The 21,280-nt window shown below is 50.2% G+C and overlaps 1 protein-coding gene across 1 annotated transcript in view; it reads left to right on the top strand.

Moving 5' to 3' along the window:
* The window catches only part of LOC109924441 (ephrin type-B receptor 3-like), a 21,185-nt gene extending 624 nt beyond the window's left edge, over window positions 1-20,561 (top strand). The window contains exons 2-3 of the mRNA XM_048620046.1: window positions 14,489-14,553; window positions 19,860-20,561. Coding sequence (XP_048476003.1) covers window positions 14,489-14,553; window positions 19,860-20,561 — 767 coding nt within the window. The remainder of the gene's footprint in view (window positions 1-14,488; window positions 14,554-19,859) is intronic.
* Window positions 20,562-21,280: the final 719 nt, after the last annotated feature.

Below are 21,280 nucleotides of genomic sequence, written 5' to 3'. Positions count from 1 at the left end.
GGGGGGAGAGGGGCAGGGGACAGGGGACAGGAGACAGGAGACAGGAGAGAGAGGAAAAGAGAAGACAGAGAGAGAGAGGAGGAAAAGGAGAGAGACAGAGGGACAGTAGGACAAGGGAAGAGAGGGAGAGAGAGAGAGAGGAGGACAAGGGAAGAGAGAGAGGGAGAGGAGGACAAGGGGAGAGAGAGTGAGTAGGACAAGGGAAGAGAGAGAGGGAGAGGAGGACAAGGGGAGAGAGAGTGAGTAGGACAAGGGGAGAGAGAGAGAGAGTAGGACAAGGGAAGAGAGAGAGAGAGTAGGACAAGGGAAGAGAGAGTAGGACAAGGGAAGAGAGAGAGAGAGTAGGACGAGGGAAGAGAGAGAGAGAGTAGGACGAGGGAAGAGAGAGAGAGAGAGAGAGTAGGACGAGGGAAGAGGGAGAGAGGGAGAGGAGGACGAGGGGAGAGAGGGAGAGGAGGACGAGGGGAGAGAGGGAGAGGAGGACGAGGGGAGAGAGGGAGAGGGATGGAAAGGGGAAGAGGAGGAGAGGGAGGTAATGCTGTGGGAGAGAGGGGTTGTTCAGTGTGGTCATTAGAGTCGGATTTGGGGTCCTCGGCTAACTGACTGACTCCCATCCACTGGGCCTGGAGGCCCATTAAGACCTGTCTTTGTGGTGAGCAGGCTCAGGTTTGTTCTCCCAGCTCTGTATCATGCGACCTGAGAAAATATTTCTTTCATAGTCAGCGGCTGTTACTCTCTGGGCCTTGTCTTCAGAAAGGGGCTGCTTCTGAGTTCATCCATTGTTTTGTCCTTTCCTCTTCTGTGTGTGTTTATATATAGCAGAGAGTGGGAAAATGAAGTATTTAAATGGGATGTTCGAGATTATTGAAGCAGTTTCTTAATTCCTTGCTGTGTTTAAATTGATAGAAGGTTTGGTATCAGGATGGTACAGACTTTGAGATAATTGCTGTAAGACTTGAGAGTGTTGATAATAATTAACTTGAGTACAGCACATTGTGGAGATCTGGAACAGAAACCAGACACGTGGGAATTTTCAGAACGGGGCATTTGAGGTGTTCTTGTTTGCAGAGGTTTTGAACAAATGAGCAGGGGCTTAATGGGATGGGGATCGAGCAAAGGGAGAGAAGGGGGCAAGGAGAAACAGAATGGGCACAGCAGCCTCCTTTTGATGTGTGGGGTTTTTTGTTTGTTTTGGGGTGAGTTTCTAACTCCCTGAGTTATATTGGGGTAACGGGCCTGGGTAAGCGGGCATCCTGCAGAAGCAAGAGGCAGACATTCAGCCCCTGAAGTCATGGCCCCTCTTTGGGAATCTGAAGCACAAAGGAGCCTGGGAGTGCATGGTTCTCTCGAGATTGACGCGCGATTGGAAGCCAGGAAAATGCAACGTTAGCGTTTGTTTCGAGAGGGCTAGCATACAAGGGCTGAGATGTACTGCCAAAGCTGTGTAAGGCCCTGGTCAGAGTGCATTTGGAATACGGTGAGCTGTTTTGGGCCCCGTATCTAAGAAAAGATAGCGTTGGGGCCTGGGGTGGTCCACAGGAGGTTTACAAGAATAATCCCAGGGATTAAGGGCTTGTCATGTGAGGAGGGGTTGAGGACTCTGGGTCTGTACTCGATGGAGTTTAGAAGGATGCGGGGGGGGGGCGTTGCGGATTTGATCGAAACTTACAGAATACTGAGGGGCTTGGGATAGAGTGGATGTGGAGATGTTTCCACTCGCAGGAGAGACTAGGAGCCGAGGGCACAGCCTCAGGGTGAAGGGATGAACTGAGATGAGGAGGGATTTCTTCAGCCAGAGGGTGGTGAATCTGTGGAACTCATTGCCACAGAGGACTGTGGAGGCCAAGTCATTGAGTGTATTTAAGACAGAGATACAAAGTGATGAGGAAAGGGGAGCATGGGTTACAGGGAGAAGGCAGGGCAATGGGGTTAAGAAACATATCAGCCGTGATCGAATGGCGGAGCAGACTCAATGGGCCGAATGGCCTCATTCTTACGTCTGATCAAATGGCTAAACATACATCAGTCTCTATTTTAACAGTGCAGTTTCGACAAGGTCCCTTGTGGTAGGGATCAAGTGGTGGGAGGGTGTTTTCTTGGCAGGAGGTCCGTGACTAGTGACGTTCTGCAGGGATCTATACTAGGATCTCTGTTTATGATATATATATATAGATGTAAATGTAGATGCATGGGTTAGTAAGTTTGCAGACAATACAGACATTGGTGGAGTTGTGGATAGTGTAGAGGGTTGTCAAAGGATACAGCGGGATATAGATCAGTTGCAGATATGGGAAGAGAAATGGCAGATAGAGTTTAATCCAGGTCAGTGTGAGGTGCTGCACTTTGGGAGATCAAATGTTAAAGAAAAGCATACAGTTGATGGCAGGACCACGAACAGCACTGATATACAGAGGGATCTTGGGGTTCAAGTCCATAGCTCCCTGTGTATGGCCACACAAGTAGGTAGGGTGGTAAAGAAGGCGTACGGCGTGCTTGCCTTTATCGGGCGGGGAATTGAGTACAAGAGTCAGGATGTCATGTTGCAGCTTTGTAAGACTTTGGTTAGGCCACACTTAAAGCATTGCATTCACTTCCAGTCGCCACATTTTTGGAAGGATGTGGAGACTTTGGAGAGGGTGCAGAAGAGGTTTACCAGGAAGCTGCCTGGATTTGAGGGGATGAGCTATAAGGAGGAGCTAGAAAAAACTCAGGTTGTTTTCTCTGGAGCGACGGAGTAAGAGGGGAGACTTGATAGAAATCTATGAAATTGAGATGCTTCAATAGGGTTAACGGTCACAATGGGTTTTTTTTCCCCCCAAGAGTTGAAATGTCTAAAACTAGGGAGCATGCACTTAAGGTGAGAGGGGAAAGTTCAAGGGAATTGTGAGGGGCCTCTTATGATAGAATCCCATCAGAATAGAAGCAAGCCATATGGCCCATTGAGTCCACACTGAACCGCCAAAAAACATCCCAGACAAATGGGGAGTAGTCCATCACACTTATGCCTTGTAGGTGGTGGACAGGCTTTGGGGAGTCAGGAGGTGAGATAATTGTCGTAGTATTCCTAGCGTCTGACCTGCTTTTGTAGCCGCTGTGTACATGTAACTGGTTCAGCTCAGTTTCTGGTCAACAATAACTCCCAGGATGTTGGTAGTTAGGCGATTCAGTGATGGTCAGAGTCTCTCATTGGAGGTGGTCATTCCTTGCAGAAAACAAATCTGAAGGGCACAAAACTGGGGCACTTTTATAAGCTGAAGGGGAGACAGCATAGAACTAAAAGGATGTTGATAAGTTGATGGGAGTGGGCAGATAGGAGGCAGATGAGACTCGTTGTGGAGAATTGTGAGGTGATACACTTTTGGTACCAAGAGGATAGGGAGGTAATAAAATGAATCGCAGAAAAACTGGGTTTGCAGATGCAGCAGGTAATGAAGAAGGTAAATGGAATATTGTTCTTCATTGTTAGAGGGATGGAGTTTAAAAACAGGGAGGTTATGCTGTAGCTGTACAGGGTGTTGGTGAGGTCAGACCTGGAGTACTGTGTACAGTTTTGGTCTCCTTACTTGAGAAAGGATGGACTGGCACTGAGAGAGGGTGCAAAGGAGGGTCACCAGGTTGATTCCAGAGTTGAGAGAGTTGGTTTATGAGGAGAGATTGAGTAGACTGGGGCTGTACTCGTTGGAATTTAGATGATTGAGGTGGGAATCTTATAGAAACATATAAAATTATGATGGGAATAGATAAGATAGAAGCAGGGAGGTTGTTTTCACTGGTGAGTGAAACTAGAACTAGGGGACATTGCCTCAAAATAAGTGGGGGGGAGCAGATTTAGGACCGAGCTGAGGAGGAACCTCTTCGCCCAAAGGGTTGTGAATCTGTGGAATTCCCTGCCCAGTGATGCAGATGAGGCTTCCGCATTGAACGTTTTTAAGGCAGAGATAGATTTTTGAACAGGGAAAGGATTAAGGGTTATGGTGAGCGGGCAGATAAGTGGAGCTGAGTCCCGAAATTATCAGCCACGATCTTATTGAATGGCAGAGCAGGCGCGATGGGAGCAAATGGCCTGCTCCTGCCCCAGTTTCTTATGTTCTAAAGGGTATGCAGGATCGGAGAGACTTGGGTAAATCCGTGCATGAAGGTGCAGAACAGGGCAGAGAGTGTTGCTAAAGAATATCATATTCTAGGTTTTATTAGTAAAGGCTGAGAGAATGCATTTAACCCAGTAATTACATGCCACCTTCGAGTTTTGTCAGCCACTAAGCAACTAACAATCTTCGATGTTGCCTGTCGAGCAGTCTTGGTGTTACGTTTCACAGCAGTGTCAGCTGACTCGGTTGAAACAGAGCATAGCAGCGCAGAAGGAGGCTCCTCGGCCCATCTGCCCCATCCTGTTCCTGCTGCACCAAGCCTAAGCTTTGGCTTTCTGCCGCCTCTTGTTGACGAACAGTAATGGAAGCCAGAGGCGATTAGATGGAGGATCTGAGTGGGGTATGCAGGAGGAGGGTTGGGAATGAACTATACCAAAGAGCCGACTTTTGGAATCCCATAGTTCCGCATCTGAAGTGTCCGATCCGCGCGAGCAGATAACGCAAAAAAAATAGATTTGCACTTGATTGATAGACTTCCACAGCCAGAACAAGGAGGTGCTCTTGAAATGCAGCTGTTGTTATCACAGCACATAGCCAGATCCCACAAGCAGCAATGAACGCACACACATAGGAAAATGTTCCGCCATTCAATAACACCGTCGCCGATCTGCCCCAGTCCTCGATTCTTCTCTCATTCCAGCTCTTCAGCCCTCAACCGCTCAATATTTCAAATGTCTATCCACATGCTCTTAAAAACCTGCACATCCCTGGGCACTATGGGACAACTTAGCACGGCCAATCCACCCTAACCTGCACATTCCTGGGCACTATGGGACAATTTAGCACGGCCAATCCACCCTAACCCGCACATCCCTGGGCACTATGGGACAATTTAACATGGCCAATCCACCCTAACCTGCACATCCCTGGGCACTATGGGACAATTTAGCATGGCCAATCCACCCTAACCTGCACATCCCTGGGCACTATGGGACAATTTAGCACGGCCAACCCACCCTAATCTGCACATCCCTGGACACTATGGGACAATTTAGCATGGCCAATCCACCCTAACCTGCACATCCCTAGGCACTATGGGACAATTTAGCACGGCCAATCCATCCTAACCTGCACATCCCTGGACACTACGGGACAATTTAGCACGGCCAATCCACCCTAACCTGCACATCCCTGGGCACTATGGGACAATTTCCCACGGCCAGTCCACCCTAACCCGCACGTCCCTGGGCACTATGGGACAATTTAGCACGGCCAATCCACCCTAACCTGCACATCCCTGGGCACTATGGGACAATTTAACACGGCCAATCCACCCTAACCTGCACATCCCTAGGCACTATGGGACAATTTAGCACGGCCAATCCACCCTAACCTGCACATCCCTAGGCACTATGGGGACAATTTAGCACGGCCAATCCACCCTAACCTACACATCCCTGTACACTATGGGACAATTTAGCACGGCCAGTCCACCCTAACCTGCACATCCCTAGGCACTATGGGGACAATTTAGCATGGCCAATCCACCCTAACCTGCATGTCTTTGGACTGTGGGAGGAAACCGGAGCACCCGGAGGAAACCCACACAGACACGGGGAGAATGTGCAAACTCCACACAGACGGTCGCCCGAGGGTGGGATCGATCCCAGGTCCCTGGCACCGTGAGGCAGCGGCGCTAACCACTGCTCCCAGTGGAGTGGCTCATCAGTATAGCAAGTTGTACTTTCAGTTTGAAATAGGAGAGGGAGCTTTATCTAACCATGTGCTTTCCTTATACTGGGAGTATTTTAATGAGGGACAGTATAGAAGAAGCTTGACTCTTTATCTCACTGCATGTTGTCCCTGTCCCTGCCAGTGTTTGATGGGGGACAGTGCATAGGGAGCTTTACTCTGTATCTAACCCTGTGCTGGTGCTGTCCCTGTCCTGGGAGTGTTTGATGGGGAGACGGTGTAGAGTGAGCTTTACTCTGTATCTAACCCTGTGCTGTCCCTGTCTTGCGAGTGATTGATGGGGGGACAGTGTAGAGGGAGCTTTACTCTATATCTAAACCTGTGCAGTCCCTGTCCTGGGCATGTTTGATGGGGGACAGTGTAGAGGGAGCATTACTTTATTTAAAAGTGTATTGTGCTGGAGTATACAGTGGGATTTGAACCCAGCATGTTCTGAATCAGGGGTGAAGTTGATCCCCACAGAGTCTGGGGTCTAAGATGGAGGAGTTGATTAGCAGAGGGTGTAGGTGAGGCTAGAATGGTCTGAACTGCCTCTGAAGTAACCCAGCAAGCCAGAAATCTAGGGAGACTCTGCCATCAAGAATATTGAAGGCTGGGATTGATAAGATCCCGAGATAATAAGGCAATTGAGGGAGTTTAAACGGAGGCGATAAATGGAACAAGCTGTGGGGGGGCCTACACCTCTTCCTATCTTGCATTCCCGGGTATGTATCTGATCAGCCGAAGGCAAAATCCGTAGTGGTTGCGGGGCAGGAAGAAACTAAAAGCCACGAGGAACGCTTCCGAATGAACAGAGAGAAGTAGCGAGTTAATGGTTCGGGCCAGATGAGATTCCATCAGCTCAGTCCAAACTTGTCCGAAAGGTGTGACTTACTTGCTGTGACTATTCTGTTTCAGAAATACGTTGGCTCGGTAGTGGAAGGGGGGGTGGGAGGGGCCATCCCTCCAGGATTGGCCTGGACACACCATCACTGGCAATGGAAAGATTTTTTTTTTAAAAGAGGGAGCGGCATTGCGGGAAAGAATGATGTTTACTTATTGCTGTCCCAGTCTGTAGTTTTCATTGAAAATGTCTTGGGAACTTAGCAGGAGAGGCGCTAACCATCTGACCTCGCAGTCTGTTTGGAGACTGAGAGGCAACTTGTTTTGTTTTTTCTCGATCATTCATGGATGTGGGTATTACTTGCTTGACCAGTATTTATTTCCCCGTTCCTAATTGCCCCTTAAGAATTACCACAGTCCATGTGGTGTAGCGACACCCAAACAGTGCTGTTAGGGCTCTGAGGAGGGGTCACCAGACCCGAAACGTTAACTCTGATTTTTCTTTTTCTTGTTCACAAATGCAGCCAGACCTGCTGAGCTTTTCCAGCAACTTCTGTTTCTGTTCCTGTTAGAGAGGGAGGCTTGGCTAGGTGGTGGGACGCAGAGAGTAATAGTGGAAGGATGCTTGTTGGACTGGAGGCCTGTGACTAGCGGTGTGCCTCAGGGGTCGGTGCTGGGCTCATTGCTGTTTGTTGTCTATATCAATGACTCGGATGCGAATGCACAAGGCGTGATTAGTAAGTTTGCAGATGACACTAAAACAGGAGGTATCGTGGACAGCGAGGAAGGTTAACAGAAATTGCAGCAGGATCTTGATCAGTTGAGGAAGCGGGCCGAGAAATGGCAAATGGAGTTTAATGTAGATAAGTGTGAGCTGCTGCATTTTGGAAAGTCAGGAGTTTCATGGTGAACGGTAGGGCCTTAAGGAGTGTAGTGTAACAGAGGGACCTTGGAGTTCAGGTGCTCAGTTCTCTGAAAGTGGAGTCACAGGTAGACAGGGCAGTGAAGAAAGCTTTTGGCACACTGGCCTTCATCAGTCAGGGCACTGAGTATAGAAGTTGGGAAGCTGTGTTGCAGTTGTACAGGACATTGGTGAGGCCGCAGTTGGAGTATTTTGGTCACCTTGCTATAGGAAGGATGTTATTAAACTGGAAAGAGTGCAGAAGAAATTTACAAGGATGTTGCCAGGCCTCAAGGGACTGAGTTATAGGGAGAGGCTGGACAAGCTAGGACTTTTTTTCTTTAGAGAGTGGGAAACTGAGGGGGGCATCTTATAGAAGTGTATAAGATCAAAAGTGGCATGGATAGGGTGAATGCACTCAGTGTTTTTTCCCAGGGTTGGGGAATCAAGAACTAGAGGACATCAGTTCAAGGTCGGAGGGGAGAGAATACATGGTTACAAAAACAAAGTTGCTGGAAAAGCTCAGCAGGTCTGGCAGCATCTGTGAAGGGAAAAACAGAATTAAAGTTTCGGGTCTGGTGACCCTTCCTCAGAGAATACATGGGAACTTGAGGGGCAACTTTTTTTACACAGAGGGTGGTACACATATGGAATGAGCTGCCAGCAGAAGTGGTTGAGGTGGGTACATTAATAACATTCAAAAGACGTTTGGACAAATATATGGATAGGAAAGGTTTAAAAGGACATGGGCCAAGTGCAGGAAAATGGGGTTAGCGTGGATGAACATTTTGGTCAGCATGGACCAGTTTGGGCCGAAAGGCCTGTCTCTGTGCCATAGGACTCTGAGTTTTGACCCAGTGACTCTGAAGGAATGGCCAATGTATTTCCAGTTCAGGATTGGGAGTGGCTCGGAGGGGAACTTGCAGGGGGCTGGGTGTTCCCATGTATCTGCTGCCCTTGTCCCTTGAAATAAAGTCACTATACCATCAGAGGACCTTTAAGCACTACTCTCTCATTTGAGAGAGAGAGAGAGAGAGAGACAACAAGTGGTGGATTGATCTGGAGATCACCACGCCTCAGGTGAGGGGTGAGGGGTGAGGCTGAGAAGCTGGGATCTTCATGGTAACCACAGCCAGTGAGGGAATTGAACTTGGCATCCCTTGGCATCTTGAACTAGCTGTCCAGCCAACTGAGCTAACCAAGTCCCTTCCCACTTGTCCTTCGAGATGGAAGTGGCCTTGGGTTCCGAAGATGCTATCTGAGGGTCTCTCTGGTCAATTTCTGCAGTGCGTCTTGTAGATGGTACACACTCCAGCAGTGGCGGAGGGAGTGGATTTAGATTGGTCAGACAATTCAACCAATTTTGATGGCTGTGGTTCGAAGGGGCAATAAGGGATGGGCAATGAAATCTGGCCCCACGTCCCACGAATGAATAAAAATGCTTGAGGTAGGAATTGATAAAGATCGTTGACATCAATGAAAGTTCTTTGAGAATGTAGAAGTTGAGGATTTGATTTGATTATTGTCACTTATACCTAGGTACGGTGAAAAGTTTTGTTTTACACAGTAAAGGAGGGTAATAGAACAGAGCAGGGAGTACAGTGTTACAGCTGCAGAGAAGGCACACAGTGTGAGATAAACGTTCAATTTAAAATTTGAGAGGTCCGTTCAGGGGTCTAATAGCAGGGAAGAAGCTGTTCTTGAATCTGTTGATACATGTGTTTAAGCTTTTGTATCTTCCGCCCAATAGAAGAGGTTGGAAGAGATTATAACCGGGGTGCGAGGGGTCTTTGATGTTGGCTGCCCTCCCGAGGCAGTGGGAAGTTGGATGGAAGGTTGGCTTGTATGTCGGACTGGGGAGTGTTCACAACTTTCTGTAGTTTCTTGGGCAGAGCAACTCCTGTACCAAGCCACGACGCGTCCGTGGATAGGATGCCAACTGCAGTTCACGTACAGATGGTGAACGTCAAGTTCCCTAGGAGTGACGATCACAACGATCTGTCCCGGACCTCCCACGTAGATGCGACAGTCAAGAAGGCACAACAACGCCTCTTCCTCAGGCGGCTCAGGAAATTTGGCATGTCCATAACATCCCTCACCAACTTCTACAGATGCACCATATCCGGGTGCATGATGACCTGGTAGCAACTGCTCTGCCCAGGACCATAAGAAACTACAGAGAATTGGGTGCACAGCCCAGACCATCACGGAAGCCAACCTTCCATCCATGGACTCCATGTACACTTCTCGTTGCCACAGAAAGGCGGCCAACATCATCAAAGACCCCTCGCACCCCAGTAACGCTCTCCTCCAACCTCTTCCGTTCAAGATACAGAGGCTTGAACACACGTACCGCCAGATTCAAGAACAGCTTCTTCCCTGCTGTTATCAGACTGCTGACTGGATCTCTCTAATTTCAAATCTAATTGCTTTTGTGCATCTCCTGTGCAGTCCTAACCTCATGTGCTTCGCTCTGTCTAAGCACCCCATGTTCCTTGTTTGCTCTGAGCTGCCTGTACCGCTTGCAAAACAAAACTCTTCACTGTACGTAGGTACATGTGACAAATCAAGTCAAAAAGCAGCGGGGACGGTGGCCGACATATTTCGTAAGATGGTCGTGAGTAAATTCCAACGGGGAAATCCAGGAGAAACATCCTTCGTTCGGGAAATGTGGAACCTACCGCAACAGGTTGAGGCTAGCCGTGGGTGAGGGGTTTAAGGGGAAGTTCGATGAACATATACGGAGATAAGGAATAGGTGAGATACGGAGTTGGTGAGCTATTTTCTGTGCTGCATGTGACAGAATTGACTGGAATACTGTGAAACCTAACACCAAAACTACTCGCTCCCTCGACAAGCAATGTTAAGAGATCAAAGAGAGTGCGTGACTCAACTGCTGATAAAACTGAAAAGATTAGAGAGGCCCGATGCAGTCGTGGGATCGGAGTTTTATCTTTTGTCCCGGAAAACTGCAAATCACACCGCGGTGCGCTTGATCTCTCTGCTCGCTGTATGAGTCATTCCGATAAGGAATGGGATTGGATGGGCTCCCGCTGCCTGGTGTAGGGAGTGACGCTGTGTTCTAGTTGAGGCACTGTTCTTGCAGTGGATGGAGAGTGAGGCAGCCAGACAAAGCAGTTGTTCACCCTGAAGCCAGCCAAACACAGAGAGAGAGAGAGAGAGAGAGAGAGACTGAGACCACGATCAGGTTACACCAGGTTTCAGTCAGTGATTATTCAACACAGATTAGCAGTGTCATTAAAAGAGCAAAGTGGGATTTAATACGAGCGTGCAAATGTCTGATTATCTCATTGTCGGTGGCTTTCAGGCTCATAGGCAAACAATTAATTCAATCTCGTGTAGCGTGCATGCAAACAATTGGATAGTGAGAGACCTGTCCTTACCAGTACTGTACCCCAGTGTTATACAGGGAGAGAACTGTCCCCACCGGTACTGTACCCCAGTGTTATACAGGGAGAGAACTGTCCCCACCGGTACTGTACCCCAGTGTTATACAGTGACAGACCTGTCCCCCACCAGCGCTGTACCCCAGTGTTATACAGTGACAGACCTGTCCCCACCTGTACTGTACCCCAGTGTTATACAGTGACAGACCTGTCCCCACCGGTACTGTACCCCAGTGTTATACAGTGACAGACCGTTCCCTATTCAGTGCGAGTTCCCCCCTGAAGCATTCCCAGTCTCTGACCTGTGGCCTCAGTATATATGTAGCAGATCCAGTTTACCTTCTGGTAAACTCTAATCTCGGAGGTGTGTCTAATGGTGGGATTCTGGGATGTGCTGCCTTATATAGTGCACTAACTGTGCTGTTTGATATGAAACTCTTGGATATCTCTGCATACAGCCACCTATTCTGTCTGTCCCCAAGATTTCTTTAATTGGGAAGTTACAATGTCTCACTCCTACAGACCACTCCCCGCTTCCTGCAAATTCTGTCTCATCTCCAACCCCAAATATCTTGTCCTGTAATTCAATGTCATATTTGAGTAGCTAAATGTCATCATAAATGAACGTGATATGTTTCTGCACATTGTAGGGGCCATATCAATGTAACTTGTTTGTTGGGACAGGAGCTTTACTCTCAGTTTCAAATGAATTGGGAGCTTTACTCTGTATCTAATCCCATGCTGTCCCTGCCCTGGACGTGTTTGATGGGGGGGATCAGTGTAGAGGGAGCTTTACTCTGTATCTAATCCCATGCTGTCCCTGCCGTGGGCGTGTTTGATGGGGGGTGGGGTACGGTGTAGAGAGAGCTTTATTCTGTATCTAACCCTGTGCTGTCCCTGTCCTGGGGTGGGAGTTTTGGGGGGAGTTTCGTATGGATTGGGATTTACTCTGTATCCAACCCCGTGCTGTCCCTGTCCCTGGGGAGTGTTTGATGGGGGGGAAAGTGCAGAGGGAGCTTTGCTCTGTATCTAACCCCGTGCTGTCCCTGTCCTGGGGTGTGTTTGATGGGGGGAACAGTGTAAAGGGAGGTTTACCCTGTATCTAACCCTGTGCTGTCCCTGTCCTGGGAGTGTTTGATGGGGGACAGTGTAGAGGGAGCTTTACCCTGTATCTAACCCCGTGCTGTCCCTGTCCTGGGAATTTTGATGGGGGGGACAGTGTAGAGGGAGCTTTACCCTGTATCTAACCCCATGCTGTCCCTGTCCTGGGGCGTGTTTGACGGGGAGACAGTTTTGGTGAGTGCTGTGCTCTCTGGATGCGGTTCGCTGCCAAGTTTGTGCGTGCTGTCTTCATGATGGGCTGATAGAGAAACTGGAGTATTGGCAGCGGACTCTGTGTAAACAGAATGTTGGCAGGTCCCTGGCTGTTTAATTGAAGATGAGCAAATGTTAGCTCTCGATCCAAACAATGGTTGCAAGAAGAGTTCCCTTGCGTGTTTGGAATGTACACAGTCACGTTCCTTGGCTTGGAATTGACCCAGTGGACCTCTGGACCAGGACAGATGTGACTGTACTGCCCGTAGGTTTTCCGTAATTCTAATAGGCACCAAGTCCTGTTCACCCATCACCCCCTCGATACCCGTTCCCTGGCCTATTCACCCCCCGCCCCCTTCCCCCTAACTCAGTAATATCCTACCTCCCTCTGAAATGGATGCATTCCTTCAATTCTGGCCTCTTTGTGGGGGGAGAAAAATAACCCTTTGGGTTCACTAATGCCCTTTAACGTTGGGGGGAAAACCATCACGCTCGGGCCTACGTGTTTCTGCAATGACCCTCCGCAGAGCAGTCCACCCACGCTATCCCCATAACCCCGCGTTTCACTCGGGCGACTGTCTGTGTGGAGTTTGCACTTTCTCCCTGTGTCTGTGTGGGTTTTCTCCGGGTACTCCAGTTTCCTCCCACAGTCCAAAGATGTGCGGGTTAGGGTGGATTGGCCGTGCTAAATTGTCCCATAGTGCCCAGGGATGTGCAGGTTAGGGTGGATTGGCCGTGCTAAATTGTCCCATAGTGCCCAGGGATGTGCGGGTTAGGGTGGATTGGCCGTGCTAAATTGTCCCATAGTGCCCAGGGATGTGCAGGTTAGAGTGGGTTGGCTGTGCTAAATTGTCCCATGGCAATTGAGCATTGAATGTTTTCAAGAAGGAGTTGGATATAATTCTTCGGGCTAAAAGGATCGAAGGGTATTGAGAAAGCGGGAAGATGGGGACTGAGTTGGATGATCAGCCATGATCATATTGGACGGTGAGACAGGCTTGAATGGGGGCCGGGGTGGTGTGGAGGGACCGAACAGCCTGCTCCTGCGACTGTCTCGGATGTTTCAGCGTTAGCGACATTCCCGTGTGTGAAACGCTCTGGCCTAGATTCGTAATCCAGAGGGCGCGAGGTTAAGCCCCAATTTGTCCATTCAAAGTTGCCCTCGGAACGCGCCCTAGTACCAGCAGCAGTACCAGTCGAAAGGGGTGGGGTGGGGTTGCGGGGGCGGGGGGGGTTTGCGCGCGGGAGGCAGTTGGGCTGTTGTTGGAAGTCTGACCACTTCATCCCCGTCCATCCGTGACCCTTGCCCCCCACTGCCAAGCGAGAGCTGCCCACCTCTCGGGTACACAAGCTTGGATAAGGGTAGAAAGTTTTGTGTAAGGTTGGGCAACGAGGCAGAGGTATGGGGTCGAGGTCTTGGCTTAATAACCTGAAGGCCTACCCGTCCTCTGAAACAGGCCCCCAGTGGTTGCTATGGAGGACCCGCTTTGTCTAAACGTGCTCGCGGCCCAATGAGGCTTCCCTGCCCGTGTCAGCCAGGAACCATCTGAGACGGAGAGAGTTTCGCCCTGCACCAACCCCCTCTTGCCCCTCCTTTCCACCCCCCCTCTCCCCCAACACGCCCAATAATAAACTAAGCGGCCTCCTGGATGATCCCTCCCTCGGTCTTCGGCACCGAAATTGGCCATGCGGCTCGTGGATCTTGCTGCGTACGCCAGCCTCTTCCTCCCCCCCCCCCCCCCCCCCCCCCCACCCCGCCGCTTCCCACAAGAGGGGAAACTCTCACATCCCTGGGGTTGGGGGTGGGGGCAGTGTTGGGGAACCACCGTCCCAGGGCAGCGGCTTTTCCTGAAGTGGGGTGCCCAGAAATGGCGGCCAGTGACCCAGCCTAACCGAAGGCTTGGAGAGTAACCGCTTTTGGAGCGTTGGGTGGAATCCTCCCGGCTCTTCGCAGACTCTAAAGTGAGAGAGCTGGGGGTGGGGGTGGGGGTGGGAGACCCTGGTGCTGTGCCTCAAACCGAGAGCGAGGTACACTTTCTGCGCCATTTTCCCTGGCCGATGTGAGATGAGCGTTCGCTGGGCTTGCACGAGAAAGGCCCCACCTACACCTGGTTTGACAATTTCAATGAATTTTGTGGCACTTTCTTTCCGAGAGAGAGAGAGGGCGGAAAAGAAAAACATTTTATTTCTACTCTTGTTTGCAGAAATGTTGATGAACACGAGACTGGAAACAGCGGACCTGAAATGGATGGTGTATCCAGAGACCGGGGTGAGAATCTGATCCATTTTTTTTAAACTCTGTCTTCCTCTATCCTTTATTTAACTTTAACCTTTTGCCCTCCAGAGCTCTCTGCTTGACTCTCGACACGCACTGTGTTTAGAAACCGAGGAGTCAAGTATAAAAGTAAGGAAAACCTTCCAAGCCTTTTGGTTAGGCCTCAGCTGGAGCTTTGACGGCCATTTCTGGCCATCCCACTTCAGGAAGGATGTCAATGCCTTGGAGAGAGGGGGAGTTTCTCAAAGAGCTGCTCAGCTCTCGGGTACACAAGCTGGGATAAGGGGAGGAAGATTTGGGGCGGCACGGTGGCTCAGTGGTTAGCACTGCTGCCTCACAGCGCCAGGGACCCGGGTTTGATCCCACCCTCGCGTGGCTGTCTGTGTGGAGTTTGCACATTCTCCCCATGTCTGCTTGGGTTTCCTCCCGCAGTCCAAAGATGTGCAGCATAGGTGGATTGGCCATGCTAAAATGTCCAATAGTGTTCAGGGAGGTGTAGCTTAGGTGGGTTATAGGGGGATGGGTCTGGGTGGGATGCTCCAAGGATCGGTGTGGGCTTGTTGGGCCGAAGGGCCTGTTTCCACACTGTAGGGATTCTGTGATTCAGATAAGGTTGGACAATGGGACAGTGGTATAGCGATGAGGTTTTGGCTTCATAACCTGGGAGGCCATGGCATTCGAAACTACCCTGATTATCCATTGGAGTTTAAATTCAATTCCAATAGCGATTGTGACCACTATCATTGACCGTTGTGTGCTTTTTTAAAAAAAAACACACACACAACACCAGCTGGTTCGCTAATGTCCCTTTAGGGAAGGAAATCTGCCGTCCTTACCCGGTCTGGCCTACATGTGACTCCAGACCCACAGCCAACGTGGTTGACACTTCGCAACCGTCCAAAACGGCCCAGCAACCACTCTGTCAACGGCCAATTAACACTGGCCAGCCAGCGACACCGATGTCACATGATTGCGGCATTGACTGCGTTTTGTTTTTGAGGAAGAGATGAGGGAGTTTTTATGCTGCAATCCCCAGAGGCTAAAATCTACCCCTTGCTCGCGGGCACGGTCGCGTTTACTGCGTGCCCCGAGCCACGACGGCGAGCGGGTTCCAGAAGCGTTTTGAACGCTTGGCGTTGGCCCACGTTACGAGCTTGCAAACCCCGCGCAGCGTCAGTCAAGGCAGAGTCGCAACACCGTGCGCGCAGCAATACGAGAGCCCTGACCGGTAAACTCGCTCCCCAGCTTTCTCGGGCTCCGAATGGCTCGTGTTTGCCGAAGGGTGGGGAGGGTTCGCGGTGTGCCAATCCGCAGGGCGGACCGTTCAATAGCGTTTATTCGCGTCGAGAGACGAGAACAGACGTGGAGAGGGCAAGCTGCCCAGTGCGCTACCTCTTTTGTGATGCGCTGAGCTCATGATGAGTCTGGTCAGAGCTACATCCCAGTGTGTGTCTCTCAAGTCACCACAGATTGTTAGGATCACTGTGCATTGAATCGTAAGAAATATTAAAGCAATCTGGGTTTAAAGAGATCCTTTCTTTATGGTTAAAAGCCAAAAGAACTGCGGATGCCGTAAATCAGGAACAAAGACGAGGAAAGGCTGAGAGAGCTAGGGCTTTTCTCTTTAGAATGACGAAGGATGAGAGGTGACTTGATAGAGGTGTACAAAATGATCAGAGGTACAGATAGAGTGGACAGCCAGAGACTTTTTCCTAGGGTGGAGGTAGCTATTACGAGGGGGCATAGTTTTAAAGTGAGTGGAGGTAGATATAGGGGAGATGTCAGAGGTAGGTTCTTTACTCAGAGAGTGGTAGGCGCGTGGAATGCATTGCCGGAGAGGGCAGTGGAGTCGGCCTCATTAGGGGCATTTAAGCTGCTATTAGGTAGGCATATGGATGATAGTATAAGGTCGCGGTGGAGGATAGCTAGACCTTAGATTTAGGGTAAAAGTTCGGCACAACATCGTGGGCCGAAGGGCCTGTACTGTTCTATGTTCTAAAAACAAAGTTGCTGGAAAAGCTCAGCAGGTCTGGCAGCAGCTGTGAAGGAGAAAACAGAGTTAACGTTTCAGGTCCGGTGACCCTTCCTCAGAACTGATGGTGGCTGGGAAAATGTCAGTTTATATGCAGAAAATAGGGAGGTGGGTGGGGTAGGGAGTAAACGATAAGATAGAGCCCAGAGAGAGAGAAAGACAGTTGGACAGACAAAGGAATTGCTAACAATCAGGCTGGGAGGGTGAATAGTTGTTAATGGGGGACTGTTAGTGACTAACAACAGGGGGTGTGTAGTGGCAGGCTATGTGGTAACAAGGCCTGGTGTGTGGGGTGGGGGGGCTGGGACATGGGAGAGTTTAGGCCCTAAAATTATTGAACTCAATGTTGAGTCCGGAGGGCTGTAGGGTCCCCAAGCGGAAAATGAGGTGTTGTTCCTCCAGCTTACAATGGGCTTCGCTCCTCTGTGGTTGTCTGTAAGGGTGATTATTGACACTGTAGTTTTGGACTATAGCACCCTCAGTCACCAATCTACCTCCCAGCAAACAGAGTCTGTTTAAAATTCCCCCTGGAGCTACATGTAACGGTGGGACTGTTGTAAGAGGAGAGACTGAGGAGGATCTCTCATTGAGACTTGTAAAATTCCTGCTGGGCGGATACAGGGCAGGATTATCGAACCAGGGGTCGCTCACAGTCTCTTAAGGAGGGGGCAAGCCATTTTGGGACTGAGATGGAGGGAGAGATTTAAACTGAAGTTGCTGGAAAAGTTCAGCAGGTCTGGCAGCATATGTGAAGAAAAATCAGTTAACGTTTCGGGTCCGGTGACCCTTCCTCAGTTATTTATTAGTGCGGTGCCATTCGAGGACTGTTTTGTTCTGGGTGGTATCGAAGCTGTTCAGAGGAAGGGTCATTAACGTTAACTGATTTTTTTTTTTCTTCACGGATGCTGTCAGACCTGCTGAGCTTTTCCAGCAACTTCTGCTTCTGTTCCTGATTGACAGCATCTGCAGTTCTTTCGGTTTTTTTGAGGAAGGAATATCTTCACTCAAAAACTGGTGAATCTTTAGAATTCACTCCCGCAGGGAGCTGTAGAGGTTCAGTCACTAAGTATGTTCCAGATGGAGGTGGATGGAGGATGTTTCAGGTATGTGGTGTGGAAGTAGAGATCTCGGTGAACAGCAGTGCAGATTTAAGGGGCAGAATGGCCTCCTGATCCTTTGCACGAGTGAACCAAGGCAAGCGGCAATGGTTTCTCGCCATATTTCATTGGATTGAAGTTCCATCATCTGGTGGGACTCGAACCCACATCTACCAGAGCTTCAGGGATTGTGATTCTCTCATCCAGAGACATCGCCAGTGCAGCACTGCCTCCCCATTAGACCATAAGTCGGCCATTTATCCCCTCAAGCCTGCAATTCAATAGGTTCCCGGCTGATCTGACATCCCTCACATCCACTTTCCTACCCTTTCTCCATAACCCTTGATTTCCCCGACCAATCAAGAATCTGTCTCAGCCTATTCACCCTGAACCTATCACTCAAACCCTCCAAGCTTCTGAACCTTTTCAAGATTAATAACATCCTTCCTATAGCAGGGAGACCAGAATTGCATGCAGTATTCCAAAAGTGGCCCTAACCAATGTCCTGTACAGCTGCAACATGACCCTCCCAATTCCTATACTCAATGCACCACGCTCCAGGGAAAATAGCCCCAGCCTACTCGGCCTCTCCCTGTAACTCAAACCCTCCAATCCCGGCAACGCAGGGACTCTGCCCCCTGCACAGCTCTCTCTGTGACAAGGAGTTCCAAACTCTCTGAGAGAAGAAATACCTCCTCATCTCAGTCTTAAATTTATTCTGAGACTGTGTCCACTGGTCCTAGACTCTCCCATGAGAGAAAACATCCACCACAAGCCCCTTAACATGTTCTGATGAGATCACCTCTCGTTCTTCTAAACTCCAGGGAGCGGAGCCCCAACTTGTTTAACCTTTACTGATAAGGCAATCCTCCATCCCGGGGATCATCTTAAACAAAAGAAAACCACGAATTGCTGGGAGAAAATCAGCGGGTCTGGCAGCATCTGTTGGAAGAAAGCAGAGTAAATGTTTTGAGTCTGGTGACTCTTCTCCCGAACTCCTCCTAGTGAATTTTCTCTGACCTGCCTCCAAAGAAACGATAGCTTTTCTTAAATAAAGGGGACCACACCTGCTCACAGTCCTCCAGACATGGACTCACCAACACCTCGTACAGCTCCAGTAAGACTTCCCTACTCTTATACTTCAATCCCCTACTCTTCTACTCTGGCCTCCTTGAAATAAGAACCAACGCCCCCATTAAAACTGCGATTGAAGCAAGAAAGCAAGGAGTTGCTGGAGAAACTCAGCAGGTGTGGCAGCATCGGTGAGAGACAGAGAGAGTTTCTTGAAAAAAGGTCACTGAAACGTCAAAGTTATCTCTGTTTCTCTCTCTCCACAGCTGCTACCAGACCTGGCGAGTTTCTCCCAACAACTTCTGATCCCCTTTAGCCCTCGCTAGCTTTCTGCATGGTTTCCCCAAGCCAGTGTCTCTTGCTGACAGCGAAGAGAATACTGCGCGCATTTCTGGTTTCCCTGTGATAGGAAAGATGTGGTGAAACTTGAAAGGGTTCGGAAAAGATTTACCAGGATGTTGCCGGGATTGGAGGGTTTGAGTTACGGGGAGAGGCCGAGTAGGCTGGGGCTATTTTCCCTGGAGCGTGGTGCATTGAGTATAGGAATTGGGAGGGTCATGTTGCAGCTGTACAGGACATTGGTTAGGGCCACTTTTGGAATACTGCATGCAATTCTGGTCTCCCTGCTATAGGAAGGATGTTATTAATCTTGAAAAGGTTCAGAAGGTTGGAGGGTTTGAGTGATAGGTTCAGGGTAAATAGGCTGGGGCTATTTTCCCTGGAGCTGTCGGAGGCTGGGGTGTGACCTTATAGAGGTTTATAAAATCATGAGGGGCATGGATAGGGTGAATAGCCAAGGTCTTTTCCCCAGGGTGGGGGAATCTGAAACTAGAGGGGCATGGGTTTAAGGTGAGAGGGAAAAGATATAAAAGTGACCTAAGGGGCAACTTTTTCACGCAGAGGATGGTGCGTGTGTGGAATGAGCTGCCAGAGGAAGTGATGGAGGCTGGTACAATTACAACATTTAAAAGGCATCTGGATGGGAACATGGATAGGAAGGGTTTAGAGGGATATGGGCCAAATGCTGGAAAATGGGACCAGGTCAGGGCTGTTTCCATGCCGTGTGACTCCACGACCCACTTCTGTGTGTTTTTTCCAAGTGGGAAGAGCTGAGCGGGATCGACGACAAGACGAGCACGGTGCGGACGTACGAGATTTGCGAGATCCACACGCCCAACCAGAACAACTGGCTGCGCACCACCTACATCCCCCGGCGCGGGGCCCAACGTGTTTACGTGGAGCTGAAGTTCACCATGAGGGACTGCTCCTCTATCCCCGACTCGAGGGGATCCTGCAAGGAGACCTTCAACCTCTACTACTATGAGTCAGACTCTGACTCGGCCACCCAGGGCTCCCCGGCCTGGATGGAGAACCCTTACGTCAAAGTGGACACGGTGGCGGCCGACTCGGTCTTCCCCGACAAGAAGAGGGGCCGAGCCAACACGAAGACCCTCCACCTGGGGCCGCTGAACCGCAACGGCTTCTACCTGGCCTTTCAGGACCAAGGGGCGTGCATGGCCCTGCTCTCTGTCCGGGTCTACTTCAAAAAATGCCCCGCCATGGTGTCCGGCTTTGCCTCCTTCCCCGAGACGGTGACTGGGGCCGAGCCCACGTCGCTGGTCATCGCTCCCGGCACCTGCATCCCCAACGCGGTGGAGGTCTCCATCCCGCTGAAGCACTACTGCAACGGGGACGGCGAGTGGATCGTGCCAGTCGGCAAGTGCACGTGCAGCCCTGGTTACGAGCCAGCGGAGAAGCACACCGTTTGTAAAGGTGAGCCTTGTTGCGGTGGAAAGGGGTAGTGGGGTTCAGTACACAGGGATGGGCTGAATGGCTGAATTGTTACGGTGGTGGTGAGGCCTTTGGGGCCTATGCTGTTCCTGTCGCCAATCTCCTCGTTTCTCTCTCTCTCCCCGCCATCCCTCCCTGATCCAAATCCATCCATTGGGCCCACCTCTAGGCAGTGCCCTTCCATCACTATGACAACAGAGCTGACTTCCTCCAATCGCTGCCTTCCCCCCCCCCCCGACCCTTCACCCCAGAGGCTTGTCCGGCCCGAGTGGTTTCCTTGGCTTTAGCATCTCCGGCTGGGAATTTCCGTGGAGTTTGAGGGGGAGGGAGGCCCTGGTAGAGTCACAGAAGGGTCAGAGCGCAACAGGAGGTCCTTCTGCCCATCGGTCCTTTTCCACACGTCTTTTATTTCCCTTTTAAACCCTTCGAGTGGTTTACCTTCTAGATAATTCTTCACTCCCTCTTACAAGGTAAGCGGGGGTACCCTGCCCCTCTACAGATGGTGGCCTAGTTGTCATGTCAACTAGGCAGGTAATCCAGAGGCCCGGGCTAATGCTCCTGGGGACTCGCAGGTTCAAATCCCACGCGGCAACTGGTGGAGTTTAAGTTATATTCAAAAAAAAATCTGGAACTGGCGGCAGTGACTGTGACAACCGTGCTTTTTTTAAAAACAGAACAGACACACCTGCTTAGGCCACACGTCAGCCATGATCTCATCGGATGGCAGACG

Source organism: Rhincodon typus, chromosome 45 (genome assembly GCF_021869965.1).
Source record: "Rhincodon typus isolate 14 chromosome 45, sRhiTyp1.1, whole genome shotgun sequence".
Taxonomy (NCBI): domain Eukaryota; kingdom Metazoa; phylum Chordata; class Chondrichthyes; order Orectolobiformes; family Rhincodontidae; genus Rhincodon; species Rhincodon typus.
The sequence above is the reverse complement of the archived record's forward strand: the minus strand, read 5'-3'. Positions and strand labels throughout refer to the sequence as shown.